Source organism: Erythrolamprus reginae, chromosome 1 (genome assembly GCF_031021105.1).
Source record: "Erythrolamprus reginae isolate rEryReg1 chromosome 1, rEryReg1.hap1, whole genome shotgun sequence".
Classification (NCBI taxonomy): domain Eukaryota; kingdom Metazoa; phylum Chordata; class Lepidosauria; order Squamata; family Dipsadidae; genus Erythrolamprus; species Erythrolamprus reginae.
In genome coordinates, this window is record NC_091950.1 from 137,970,951 (window position 1) to 137,985,931 (window position 14,981).

Below are 14,981 nucleotides of genomic sequence, written 5' to 3' on the forward strand. Positions count from 1 at the left end.
TACAGATGACTGATCTCCTCCTGGGCTGTCTGCCAAACTCCCCTCTTCCCTGTCACTCACGCTTCGTTGGTAAGAGGAGACTTCGTCGGCAGATCCTACTGGGAGCAAAACATGCCTGCGGCATGTGGATGCCTCCCCCACATCCACCTCCACATTCCTTGGGGCAGGAGCTGGGCCAGAGCTAACCACAACAGAATATTTGAAAGGAAATACATGTACATGTTAGGTATCCTGTCCATGTCATTGTTCTTCTCCCCTTCTTCCCCTTCCGCTTGCAGTTCAAAAAATGCAGGATTTACAAGCTTGCAAAGGCTCAGTAAAAATAAGACTGAACTTTTCCAAAATCCTCCATAATAGAAATCCAATAGGGCCACTCTGTGACTTGTCAGACTGTGAGGAAAACCTTCTTGCTTTTGTCTAGCTTCTCACTCTATTTATGCTTTCTTCTATTCCAGAGCTGAAGAGCTTAACACAATGTGGGAGTGATAGGATTGTTCTCCAGGGCCAAGCAGGGATACCTGGAATTCCAGGTGTGCCAGGAACCAATGGACTTTCTGGAGCCAAGGGTGAGCCGGGACCTCAGGGCCCCCCAGGTAAGTTGATGGCTATGTCTGTTGATTATTGATGTCAAAGAGATCTAGCAGCTTATTTGCTCTGTTATCAGGAATCTCATAGCCTGAACAATCTAAAACAGTGATGGCAAACCTATGGCACAGGTGCCACAGGTGGCACACAGAGCCATATCTGACGGCATGTGAGACGCTGCCCTATGTCAGTTCCAGAGTGCTAGTCAGCTGGTTTTTGGCCTTCTTTTCAGCTGTTTTTACTCTCCCCAGGCTTCAGGAAAGCCTCCTGAATCAACAAGTCTATTGGAAGTCTAAGGCCTTCAGTGAGGCCTGTGCGCTTGTGTGGGGAGGGGGGCAGTGCAGGAAATTACACGCATGTGTGGGGCAGTGTGGGGGTTGTCTGCATTCATGGGGAGAGGGCATTTCATTATGGGTGTGGGCACACATGAGCTTGCTATTGCATGTGTACAAACCCTTTGGGCACCTAAGCCAAAAAAGGTTTGCCATCACTGGTCTACAGGAAAGGATCTTGGAGAATGGATTGTATCATTTTGTTAAAAGAACTGTTGTTATGCCCATCAACTTTCTTCCTTTCCAGGGATCAGTCAGTTCTTTCCTAACAAGGTTGTTATGGTCTTCGCAGGGCTTGAGAAAGATGAGGAAAAACCTGAAAAACAATGAAAGTTCAGAATAGTTATACATTCTTCCATTATGTGAAAAGTGTATTGGTAGCTCTCCTGATTATCAAAGGGTTGTTATCTCCTTTTTGCAAACTGAGAGAGTGAAGCATCTGTGGTGATCTTGCTTTTTACCAAGACAAGATTTGGGGAGGTTTTGATATATTCCAGGTTTTTAAAAAAATATGTTCTTTTGTTCTGTTCTCCTTAGGTCAAAAGGGCTCTGCTGGGATACCTGGAAAAGCTGGACCAAAGGGAGACAAAGGAGACAGAGGGGACAATGGTAATGTATCTAGAGGGGGTATTTTAATGAGGGAGATATATGGAAATCCCAATCCTCTTGCCCTCCAAACAAATATTCTTACTCAAGCTTCTACTTCGGTGATCACTGTGCAAGATGAGTTCTTTGCAGGTGTTATTTTCTACATGTCTATTCCTCTATGCAGGAAAGTAGATAACAAAATTGCATAAAAAGGCGTGTTATTATACAGATAGTTCTCACCTCATGACCACAATTAATCCTAAAATTTCCATTGCTAAGACACTTGTTTAAAACGTTTCGCCCCATTTTAAACCTTTCTTGTCACAGTGAATAAGTGAATCATTCCAATTGTTATAAGTAAGATGATGATGAAGTAAATCTGGCTCCCCCAGTGGCTTTGATTGTCAGAAATTTGCCACGGTGATGTCACCCACAGGTGGGTTACAACTTACCTCGCTGCCAGTTCATTCCCTCTCATGCTGCATGGACACCCTTGAGGGCATGCATGTGCAGTAACAAAAGAAAAAACAAAGCCGAAAAAAAGATGGTGACCACATGCACAGTGCAGGAACTTGGCTTCTGCACATGCTCAGAAAGACTGGCATCAATCGATCTTGTTCAGTGACATCATCATGACATCACCAGCAGCTCACTACCAGTTTGGATGAACCGGTCTGAACCAAGAGGAACCCACCCCTGATGACAAAACTCTTTTTCCACTGTGTTATAACTCTGAAGGTCATTAAATGAATGGTTGTAAGTTGAGGAGAAACTATGAAATAGTTCTCATATTCCTATTTCCTTTTACTTTCATCTCAAAAGTAGGTGTTTTTCCCTCTTTCCACAGGGGAACCCTGCCGCTTAGAAGGCTGTCAGCAGGAAGGTATGTCTAGGCATTCTCCGCTCGCTTATCCAGTCACTTCAAACTTCCCCAGATAATTGGCACAAATGCCATCAGCTTGATTCTATCTTCGTTTTTATCTCCCCTTGTTTGACCTTTATCACTCAGGGTAATAACTGCAAAACTGCCTGAGCAGGCTAGAAACGGTGTTTGGAATAGTACAAATTCTCTGATCACAGTTTAAGGATCATTGTGATGCAATTCATCTGTACATATCAGCTTTCCCCAACCTGTGTCTTCTAAGAATGTTAGACTCTAGCTCCCATCATCCCCCTCCCAGATAATTCATGGCTCTAGTTTGGGGAAAGCTGCTACATATTCAAGTACTGTATGTCTTATTCAGATCTTGAAAGGTCTATATGAGCCGGGGTGGCGCAGCAAATAGAGTGCTGTACTGCAGGCCACTGAAGCTGACTTGTAGATCTGAAGGTCCTCAGTTCAAATCTCATCACCGGCTCAAGGTTGACTCAGCCTTCCATCCTTCCGAGGTGGGTAAAATGAGGACCCGGATTGTGGGGGCAATAGCCTAGCTCTGTTTAAAAAAGGGCTATTGCTAACATGTTGTAAGCCACCCTGAGTCTAAGGAGAAGGGCGGCATAAAAATCGAAAAAATCAAAAAATTGAATAAATAAATATATAGCTATATGCTGTACGCTGCCCAGTCATTGGATATGGGATGGACGGCATATAAATTTTATAAATATATATATATATATATATATATATATATATATATATATATATATATATATATTAATATTATTGCAAACCTATGTGTATCCATTCTCCTACAATATGCAATATGGTGATTTAACTGAAAAAGTTCTTGCATAGAAATCTGTAACTGTCTCACCATATATTTTCAGAGATAATCTGAACTGACCAAATATTTCCCCCTTCCCACCCCAATTCTTTTCTCAGAGGGAAGAGCCAGAAACTGCAAGGAACTCCATGAACAAGGAGAGACCCTCACTGGCTGGTACACCATCTATCCAATCACAGGGAAAGTGATGGTGGTTTTCTGTGACATGGAAGTAGATGGAGGGGGCTGGTTGGTAAGTAAGAGATCTTAGAGATGTTTGCTTTCTACATAATGAAAGTGGGAAAACCTATTTTCATTTATTAGTAATATTCAAAGGTTAATTTAGCTTTTTCCAACCTGGCTCCTTCCAGATATGTAGTACCTAGGATTCCCAGCTATTGTCCTGCTGGCTGAGAATTCAAGAGTTGCTGTCCAGCTTACTTGGAGGGGGCCAGGTCAGAGAACCTATGTACACAAAATAGAATATAGTGTTCCCTCGATTTTCACGGGCAATGCGTTCCGAGACTGCCCACGAAAGTCAAATTTCAGCAAAGTAGAGATGCGGAAGTAAATACAATTCTTGGCTATAAACAGTAGAGGCGTTCTTAAATAGAGGTACTACTGTACAACTAACAATTAGATATTTGCACTTTTCATAGTTATGAATCCCTATTTTTTAACCATTCATAAAATCTGTTGCAAGTTAAATAGTATTCTGATTCTTCATTACTTTGTAATTTTTTAGTCCTCTTGTCCATTTCAGCACAATCAAAAATTTTCTTACAATTTCATTGTCATTTGGTATATCATTATTTTTCCAGTTTGATGCATATACAATCCTAGTGCTGCTAGGATGTGAATTATTAAATAGTATAATTCTTTTACATAGTTTCCAGATATAATTCCTAGTAAAAAAAATTCTAGCTTCCAATCTATATCATTTTTTTTTAATTTCCTCTATTATTTTCCTAATCCTGGTCCAAATGTTTTTAGCTTTTTCACATGTCCACCACTGGTGAAAATATGTACCACATGCTTTTTGGCATTTCCAACATATTGGTGATATTTTATTTGACATTTTTGAAAACCAGGCTAGAGGAAGATGCCATCTGTAAAACATCTTGCATTGGTTTTCTCTATATGCCATGGTTACTTTTAATTTCAAATGAAATTAATTAATGAATTAATTTGTTGTAATTATCTTCTTTTATTGTAGAGTACTTTGCCATCAGTCATATCCCTAGATATTTTATCTTTTTAACAATTTGCATATTTGTTATTTGTTCTAATTCTTGTTTTCTAGTCATATTTTTACTGATTATTTTGGATTTGGATTTATTTATTTTCAGTCCTTACTGAACTATTCTATTATTTTGATTAAGTTTGGGTCAGATTCTAAAGATTCTTCTAAAATGAACACCAGATCATAGGCAAAAGTTGTAATTTATGTTCTTCTTTGATTTTTAAGCCTTTGATATCTTATTCAAATTAACATAGATTCCAAGCTTAAGATAAACCAAAGAGGTGGAAAAGGGCATCTTTTCTTATTTCAATATTATCTGTTAATTAACAATTTATTTTTATTATCACCTGTTGTTTATTATAAATTGTTTCAATTATTTTTTAAAATTTAGGGCCAAATTTCATATAATTATAATTTTATAAAATCCCAATTTACAATATCGAATGCCTATTGGGCATGTGGGATAACCAATGCAAGTTGTTTCATAGTATTCTATAATTTTTCTTGATTCCTTTCTTGGCCTTCCATACTGCATGGATAGTAGTGCTTCTAAATATCTGTTTAATACTGCAGTTACCATGCCACAATGCTTTACTTTTAAAGGAGTAGCCTACTAAGAACTTACTAAGTCAGTATGAGAGACTCAAGTGGAAAAGGTATAATATTAAGAAAGCAGATTCTCTCTCTCAACCAGGTCTTCCAGAGGCGCCAAGATGGGTCTGTCAAATTCTACCGTGACTGGGAATCATACAAGAAAGGATTTGGGAGGCAAGGATCAGAATTCTGGTTGGGCAATGATAAGATCCATCTTCTCACCAGTTCTGGTAAGTCCAAAATCTCCTCTTTTATCTGAGGCTCAATTTGATCAATTAAATACTTTTACATGGATAATGCTCATCACTATCGGAATTAATTGATAAGGAAAGTATCAGGGTTCCAAATAGTATCCAAAACTAAATCAGAGTCTGGGGCAAAGGATTCCTCAACATTCCATTTATTAACAAAGCCATGTTGGCACATTTAGGAGAAACCCAAATCTGAAGTCCCAGGGGTTTCCCCAGCCAGTTGAAAGTTCAAGCCCTTGTCCCCACATCCCCCACTCCACATTGACCAATCTTCATCTACCTACTTGGCAACAACTCCCAGCTCCATCGATGGTGCAGAAGTGTAAAGGCAAAGGAAGACCTTGACAATCTAGAAGAAATTTGTTATGGCTATATGCAGACATCCCTCATGCAATTACCCCTCCCAAATTCCCATAGCTAAGAATACATTTTAAAATAGCATAATGTGTGGTAGGCCAAAAACTCCAAGTAAAATGGCTTCGGCCTAAAAGAAAGATGAATATCAATCCTTTTAGATTCTGTCTCTAATATTACCAGAGTCTCTCTTTTCATCACAGAGTCATATGTATCAAAGAAAGATTCTGATCTGTTCTTGTTGCATTCATAAAACTTACCTTCCATTTCCTTCCATAAAAATTAATGGTACATTCCAAATTCATAAATTAAATCTGAGGAAAACAAACTTTCTTCCATAATTTGTGATTTTTCTTAGAGCTTTTTGTAGCATGATTCCCAAAGACAGTTGATAACTAACATCAGGAATAAAATGTTTAAAAATAGGGAAAAGGAGAAAATTGCTTTCTTTCTCATGAGGGCCCATATATATTCACATATGGAAGCAAGACACCCCAGCAGCAATCTGTATCCCTTCTTGCTGCCTTACTCACCATATGTAGGTATACAGTTATAAACATACTGACTCTGTGAAAGCAAAGGAAAAGGTGCAACACATGGATGGTTTTCTGGCTAATTGTACAAAAATAACCAGACAAAGTTTGTGATTTTCTGATAGTGGTTAAATATTCTTGGGTCAACTCTTGTACACCTATAATTCTGTTTTCTCCATGTTGTTAGTTATTATTGTTAGTTATCATCACAATTCCACATGATGAGCCAAGTCCATCAAAAATCAATGACACCTAACCTTTTATGAATCGTGGTGGCCCTGGGGTTATGTACTTGTGGAATGAAAGTCTACTACAATGATCAATATGCTTCCCTTCAAGGATTTCTGCATCTCTAATTATTCATTCATTAATAACATCTACCCTTTGGTGTTCAGGAACACTGCAATTGCGGATCGATGTGGAAGATTTCAACGGTTCCTCAACCTTTGCAACATATTCCAGTTTCAGAATAGCAAATGAAAGTGAAAACTATAAGTTAAAGTTGGGCTCCTATTTGGATGGCAACATGGGTGAGTAATAGCAGGATGTTTCTTCATTTGAATACCTGGGTATAGAATAGATCAGAGGTGGGATTCAGCAAGTTCTGAGTCCCCCTCCCCCCCTCTCCATCAATCTATTCATATATCTATGAAAGGAGCTAAATTTGCTTTGTTGCACTTTGCACCAGGAAGAAAAAGGGTTGGATTTGGCCTTAGGGTTCTTTTCTATTATTTTGTGTATTCCATTCCATTATTTCATACTATGTTTTTTAAATGACTCTCTGCTAACTATGCCATCTGTGGTGTATATTTGATTCTTTCTCATTTATTTTTATTTTTAATCATGAATGAATAAATGAAGTCCAGAACTACCCTCTAGAATTTTAAACATATATAATTTGTATATATAACAATTTACATCTCTCTCATATAATAGTGTGTGGTGATCTTATTACACTGTTCTATGTCGGCTGGTTTTTAGTTAGGATATTATGAAATCCAGCTATATTTGTAAACCATGGTTTATTTATTTATTATTTAGATTTGTACGCCGCCCCTCTCCGCAGACTCGGGGCGGCTCACAACAAGATACAGCAATCATAACAAATCCAAATAAATGTAAAACATTTAAGAAGATTTAGAAGAACCCCATTTACTAGCAAACACACACACAAACATACCATGCATAAATTGTACATGCTCGGGGGAGGTGTTTCAGTTTCCCCATGCCTGACGGCAAAGGTGGGTTTTAAGGAGTTTACGGAAGGCAGGGAGAGTAGGGGCAGGTCTAATCTCTGGGGGGAGTTGGTTCCAGAGAGTCGGGGCCGCCACAGAGAAGGCTCTTCCCCTGGGGCCCGCCAACGGACATTGTTTAGTTGACGGGACCCGGAGAAGGCCCACTCTGTGGGACCTAATCAGTCGCTGGGATTCGTGCGGCAGAAGGCGGTCTCGGAGATATTCTGGTCCAGTGCCATGAAGGGCTTTAAAGGTCATAACCAACACTTTGAATTGTGACCGGAAATTGATCGGCAGCCAATGCAGACTGCGGAGTGATGGTGAAACATGGGCATACCTAGGTAAGCCCATGACTGCTCTCGCAGCTGCATTCTGCACGATCTGAAGTTTCCGAACACTTTTCAAAGGTAGCCCCATGTAGAGAGCATTACAGTAGTCGAACCTCGAGGTGATGAGGGCATGAGTGACTGTGAGCAGTGAGTCCCGGTCCAGATAGGGCCGCAACTGGTGCACCAGGCGAACCTGGGCAAACGCCCCCCTTGTCACAGCTGAAAGATGGTTCTCTAATGTGAGCTGTGGATCGAGGAGGACGCCCAAGTTACGGACCCTCTCCGAGGGGGGTCAATAATTCCCCCCCAGGGTAATAGACGGACAGATGGGATTGTCCTTGGGAGGCAAAACCCACAGCCACTCCGTCTTATCCGGGTTGAGTTTGAGTCTGCTGACACCCATCCAGGCCCCAACAGCCTCCAGGCAACGGCACATCACTTCCACTGCTTCGTTGACTGGACATAGGGTGGAGATGTAAAGCTGGGTATCATCAGCGTACTGATGATACCTCACCCCATGCCCTTGGATGATCTCACCCAGCGGTTTCATGGAGATATTAAATAGCAGGGGGGAGAGGACCGACCCCTGAGGCACTCCACAAGGGAGAGACCTCGGAGTCGACCTCTGGCCCCCCACTAACACCGACTGTGACCGACCAGAGAGGTAGGAGGAGAACCACTGAAGAACAGTGATCCCACCCCCAACCCCTCCAGCCGGTGCAGAAGGATACCATGGTCGATGGTATCGAAAGCCGCTGAGAGGTCAAGGAGCACCAGGACAGAGGATAAACCCATGTCCCAGGCCCGCCAGAGATCATCCATCAACGCGACCAAAGCAGTTTCTGTGCTGTAACCAGGCCTGAAACCTGACTGCTGGGGATCTAGATAATCGGCTTCTTCCAAGGACCGTTGGAGCTGGAGCGCCACCACCTTCTCAACAACCTTCCCCATAAAGGGAAGGTTGGAGACTGGACGAGAATTATTAAGTACGACTGGGTCCAGGGAAGGCTTCTTGAGGAGGGGGCGCACGAGCGCCTCTTTATAGAGTGTTGGAAAAACTCCCCTCCCCAAGGAAGCGTTGGTAATCTCCTGGACCCAGCTCCGTGTCACCTCCCTGCTGGCCGAGACCAACCAGGAGGGACACGGATCCAGTAAACAGGTGGCGGAACTCACAGCTCCAATGGCCTTGTCCACTTCATCAGGTGTCACCCGATCAAACTCTTCCCCGACAGGTGGACAAGTACGTGCCCCAGTCACCTTGACTGACTTGTTGTCAGTCGACTCTGTTTTCCAATTGGAGTCAAGGTCGGCCCGGATCTGAGCGATTTTATCAGTGAAAAACGTATTAAAATCCTAGGCACTGCTCTGCAAGGGCTCCCCAACTCCCTCCTGGTTAAGAAGGGAGCGGGTCACCCTAAACAGAGCGGCCGAGCGGGATTCCGCTGATGCAATCAAGGCGGCATGGTACGCACATCTTGCAACAATGCAGTAAGTCACTGACTTTTCCCTCTGACTTTTCTTCACTTAGGGGATTCTTTCTCAGGACATAATGGCATGGCATTCTCTACAAAAGACAAAGACAATGATATCAATGCATCCGGAAGTTGTGCTGTGGCTTACAAGGGAGGTTGGTGGTATGGTGTCTGCCACAATTCCAACCTGAATGGCCTGTATCACAAAGGGGAACATAGCTCTTATGCTGATGGCATCAACTGGTCTGCTGGGAAGGGATACCATTATTCTTACAAATATGTGGACATGAAAATTAGACCTCAGTAGGTGAAATATCAGTATATTTGGAATCATTCAACTTGGGCTAATGGCTATCCAAACAACTGCACATGTAATTAAAAATACAAATAAGTGGCAGGGCGTGTGTGCCTTCATTTGGGAATTAAATGTATCTGAAAGGAAAAGGCTAGTTTGAGGATGGAGTATACCCAGCTGTCTCTAGCACGAGAATTTAGCATCTTCAATTTGGGATGCTATCCACTGCTATCTTATGTAAGACCACTAGCCTAATAAATTTTTGTTGAATGTCTAGAATCCTCACACTGTAAATGCAAAGCAATTATTCTGATTACTATATCACCCCTGAACTATGACAGGATACTAGTGCAATTATTAGTACCATCACCTCAGCATTGCTTTTAATGATGTAGGGAGGAGAGGCAGACTTTAAAAGGATGCTGAAGCCAAATTCCTGGAAATTCTAGCCGCTGTGACCAATTGAAAGTAATCTTGACATCAGATTCCCTGCCATTGGCACTATATTTTATTAAAGCAGATATACACATTGATATCACAGTAATGGGGAAGAGGAACAATCATTTATAAACCTAAAATGTACAGTTTATTATATATCATTTGAAAATAAATGGTGACTGAGAAATTCCTAATCTTCGAATTCTGCCTTTTCTTTGCTACAGCACATAGGAATGTTGTGAAATCCTTACATTCATGTTTGCATCCTCTCATTCGGTATATTTTTGTGAACATTCCTCTCATGCATGTGTGTAACATCAAACCTACACTGCAACACCCTTTTAATTACCTTCCGGCCAGCCTGGCACTTGAAACCTCTTATGGATTTCCCAGACTTTGGTTATGGGAAACTGGCAGGAAGTAGCTTGACCTTACAAATCAATTAATGCTGGCAGCTGGGACTACAAGGATCACTATTGTTAAGCAATGTGGTCACACTTTGATATCACACATTGATTTCACTGAAAGAGTAGTAGATCCTTGGAACAAACTTCCAGCAGACGTGGTTGGTAAATCCACAGTAACTGAATTTAAACATGCCTGGGATAAACATATATCCATCCTAAGATAAAACACAGGAAATAGTATAAGGGCAGACTAGATGGACCATGAGGTCTTTTTCTGCCGTCAGTCTTCTATGTTTCTATGTTTCTATATCAATTCTGGTTCCAACTCCTGTTGTCAATTGAGGACTATCTGTACATGTTTAAGGCATGAAGTGAGCCCTTTCCCATTCTGGTGAGCAAACAACATTGTATTGTTCATTGTCTGATCCCTAGGATGGGAGAGGAATCGCCACATGCCAAAATACATACAGATAGTGTCAACTCTGAAGCAAAGTTGGCTGATGCCATGAAGCAATGTTGGAACCAATGTCATTGTAACAAGTGGTTAGTGAAGGAGAGGAGCCTGCCAGCCATATTCATTGGACAATGTGACTGATGACACTGGGGACTACCCTAGACCTAGAAAGTGACAAACATGGAAGACAAGAGCAACATGAAAGAGAAGAGCGACCCCATGGTCTTCTGCAGTGAATGTGATAAGTTTACAGTACTGCAAGAAGAGAAGACAAACTTCACCTGCCACAAATGCAAGCTTGTGTCACTGTTGGAAGAAAAGGTGCAAAGCCTTGAGGAGAGAGTGTCCACTCTGAAACTCATTAGGGATGCAGAGGCCCAAACAGAAGAGCCCCTTCTGATTCACGAAGAGAAAGAAAATCCTAGCATACCAGTAGAAACAACCGAATGGAAGTATGTGTCTCAGACAAGAAGGAGGGGTAGGAGGCTGTCAGCACCTATACAGCTTAAGAACCAATATCAGGTTTTCATGCAAGAAAACAATAAAGAGAAGCAGAATTATACATCTGGATCACCCATGAGGAACAGTCCAGTTAGCACTCAGAAACCTCTTGAATTGAAGAAACAAACTGCCCCAGAGAAGAAGAAGAAAAGGAGAGTGGTGGTTGTGGGGGATTCCCTATTGAGAGGTGTTATGTTTGCAAGTTGCTAGAATAAAGGTGATCGCTGATTGGAGCAGGGCGACCAATAAGAAGCCTGCTAGTGCAACCAATGGGAAGCCTGGGCACGACCAATAAGGAGCCTCCGGGCTCAACCAATAGGAAGCTCCAGCGCGAAATCTTGAAACATTGTCACCAATCCCTGCGCTAGTAATAATGTATATAAGGTGGTTTTGGCCGCTTGTCTCTTAAGTCGCTACCTGCCTGCGAGCTGGTCATTTTAGATGTTCCTGACTATTAAATAAAGAGCTATTATCCTCTTCATCAGCCTCCAGCCTCTGATTTAACAAGAGGAACAGAAGTGGCTGTGTGCAGACCTGACATAACTTCACAAGAGATATGCTATCTTCCAGGAGCATGAATCAAAGACATGTCCTCCAGATGACTACCCATTTCTATTGATACATGTAGGGACAAACAACACTGCAACACAGGATTTTGAAACTATCTGCAGAGATTTTGAGGACCTAGGCAAGAAAGTGAAGGAACTGGGAGCACAGGTAGTCTTCTCATCTATCGTCCCAGTGGATGGTCACGGAAGAAGAAGATGGAACAAGATTTTGAAGGTAAACAACCGGCTATGCCGGTGATGCTACCAGCAGGGATTTGGATTTCTAGACCATGGAGTGAGCTACTTATATGATGGATTCTTGGCAAGGAATGGGTTGCACCTTACAAGAATGGAAAAGAATATTTTTGGAAGGCGTCTTGCATCACTCATCAGGAGAGCTTTAAACTAAAGCAGAAGGGGAAGGGAAGTAAAAGGACAGGCAAACATGCACAGCCAATGAATGCAGAGGACAATCATACTGGCCAAATAAAAAGAGAAGAACAAAGGCATAACGTTTGGGAGAGACCCTGAGAAAGCAAGCTAAATCACAAACTAAAATGCTTCTACACTAATGCACATAGCATGGGAAACAAAAAAGAAGAATTGGAGATCCTAACACAAGAAAATAAATATGATGTCATAGGTATCACTGAGTCTCACAAGGCAGTGATTTTCAACCTTTTTTGAGACGCGGCACATTTTTTACATTTTAAAATCCTGGGGCACACTCTCCTCTCTTTTTCCATCCCTGTCTCCTCCCCATCCGTGTGTTTGTATACCCACTTTTGAACCATTTCCAAAAACAGGTGAGGGCTGGGGGTTTTTTCTCTCTTATTCTTTGGGTGCTTTTTATCATATGCTTGAAATCAAGAGTCACTTCTCTCTTTTGTTTCTCTCTCTTTCCTCTCATTCTCTGTCTCAATCATTTTTTCATTTCTTTCTTTCCTCCCCTTTTTGCTCATTTCTCTCTCTCCCTTCCTCTCCTTTTCTCTCTCTCTCTTGCTTTCTTTCTCTGATACTTGCTTTCTCTCTCTTTCTCTCTTTTCTTTCTCTTGCTTTTTCTCTCACTCTCTTTCTCTCTCTCTTTCTTTCTTTCTTTCTTTTTCTTTCTCTCTCTCTCTCTCTCTCACACACACACTCTCTCTCTGCAAAAAGTTGCGAGACCGGAATCTGAGCTTCCTTCTTCGCGGCACACCTGACCATGTCTCACTGCACACTAGTGTGCCACAGCACACTGGTTGAAAAACACTGTCACAAGGAATGTAAAAAGCAATAATAAAAGTTTTTTTGGGGGGGGGGAAAGAAAAGCTAAAGTTGCTATAGGAGTTCTACAGAGGGAAAATGGTAAATTGATCAAAAACAATACTGAGAAAGCTGAATTTCTGAACACTTATTTTGCATCTGTTTTTTTCTGAAAAAGGACATACAACAACAGCTGGCCTTCATTCTGCTATTGAAGGAACAAAGGGCTTAGATGCATTGCCTTTGTCATGGTCAGACCATTTTGTACTACAGTTTGACTTCATGGCTCCAATCCTCCCCCGCAGGGAGGAGGAACTGATTAGGTGGTTCCACCCCAGATGCCTGATGGACCCAGAGGGCTTTCAGAGTGTGCTTGAGGTTTACCAGATTCACTCCCTACAAGGAGGCACTTGTGCGCCCCCTCCTCAAGAAGCCTTCCCTGGACCCAGCCATGCTTAATAACTATCGTCCAGTCTCCAACCTTCCCTTCGCTCCAGCTCCAGTGGTCCTTAGAAGAAGCCGACTATCTACGCCCTCAACAGTCAGGATTCAGGCCCAGCTACAGCACAGAAACTGCTTTGGTCGTGCTGATGGATGATCTCTGGCGGGCCTGGGACAGGGGCTTGTCCTCTGTCCTGGTGCTTCTTGACCTCTCAGCGGCTTTCAATGCCATCGACCATGGTATCCTTCAGTGCCGGCTGGAGGGATTGGGGGTGGGGGTTTTGCAGTGGTTCTCCTCCTATCTTTCCGGTCGGTCACAGTTGGTGTTGGGGGAGTCAGAGGTCGACCTCTAGGTCTCTCCCTTGCAGGGTGCCTCAGGGGTCAGTCCCCTCCCCCCTGCTATTTAATATCTACATGAAACCGCTGGGTGAGATCATCCAAGGGCATGGGGTGAGGTATCTTCAGTATGCTGATGGTACCCAGTTATACATCTCCATCCCATGTCCAATCAGCGAAGCAGTGGAAGTGATGTGCCAGTGCCTGGAGGTTGTTAGGGTCTGGATGGGTGTTAACAGGCTCAAACTCAACCCTGACAAGATGGAGTGGCTGTGGGTTTTGCCTCCCAAGGACAATTCCATCTGTTCGTCCATTACTCTGGGGGAGGGGATTATTGCACCCCTCGGAAAGGGTCTGCAACTTGGGCGTCCTCCTCGATCCACAGACCTGGGTGTATTGGTAGATCATAGATTAAACATGAGTCGACAGTGTGAAGCAGCTGCAAAAAAGGCAAACACAATCCTGGGATGCATCAAGAGGAGCATAGAATCTCACTCACGTGAAGTAATTATTCCTCTCTACAGTAGTTTGGTACGACCATACCTGGAATTCTGTGTTCAGTTCTGGGGGACCCAATTTAAAAAGGACATTGATAAACTAGAGCAAGTTCAAAGGAGAGTTACAAGGATGGTGAGTGGTCTGGAAACCATGTCCCATGAAGAACGGTTAAAGGATCTAGGGATGTTTAGTCTGCAAAGAAGAAGACTAGTTAACAATATACTTAAAACAATACAAACCGCAAAAGAGCAATATATTAAAATATATAATGGTTGTCAAGAATGAACTCAATAAGCACTCAATGGTAGCAACATTTCATAGGCCATCTAATTTCATGATCCCTATGCTGGTAACTTCCATCTTGTAACACAATTTCAATTCTATACTATCAACTAGGAGAGGGAAAAGAAACAGAAAAGTCAAATATAAAAGTGAAACATTCCAAACTGTGCTTTTAAGAGATCAACTTCAAAAGACACTCTTCCTATTTATATATCTATGTGTCTTAATCAGCTGGTGAACATATTACCACAGAATGTTCCAAAAATTTAAAAAAGCAGTAGCACCTATTGTGAAGATGTAGCAGAGTTATGTTAATGGTT

The 14,981-nt window shown here is 42.2% G+C and overlaps 1 protein-coding gene across 2 annotated transcripts in view; it reads left to right on the top strand.

Moving 5' to 3' along the window:
• Positions 1-14,981, top strand: part of LOC139175661 (veficolin-1-like) — a 940,898-nt gene that overhangs the window by 4,463 nt on the left and 921,454 nt on the right. Inside the window, exons 2-8 of one of the 2 annotated variants that reach the window (XR_011560551.1) lie at positions 456-593; positions 1,455-1,526; positions 2,353-2,388; positions 3,328-3,461; positions 5,146-5,275; positions 6,579-6,713; positions 9,276-9,751. Coding sequence is in view for 1 of the 2 variants with exons in the window: in XM_070766847.1 (XP_070622948.1) it covers positions 456-593; positions 1,455-1,526; positions 2,353-2,388; positions 3,328-3,461; positions 5,146-5,275; positions 6,579-6,713; positions 9,276-9,526 (896 nt within the window). In the remaining variant the exon portion in view is untranslated. Of the gene's footprint in view, positions 1-455; positions 594-1,454; positions 1,527-2,352; positions 2,389-3,327; positions 3,462-5,145; positions 5,276-6,578; positions 6,714-9,275; positions 10,147-14,981 lie in introns of those variants that run through there. The other variant, XM_070766847.1, reaches the window with a different exon arrangement.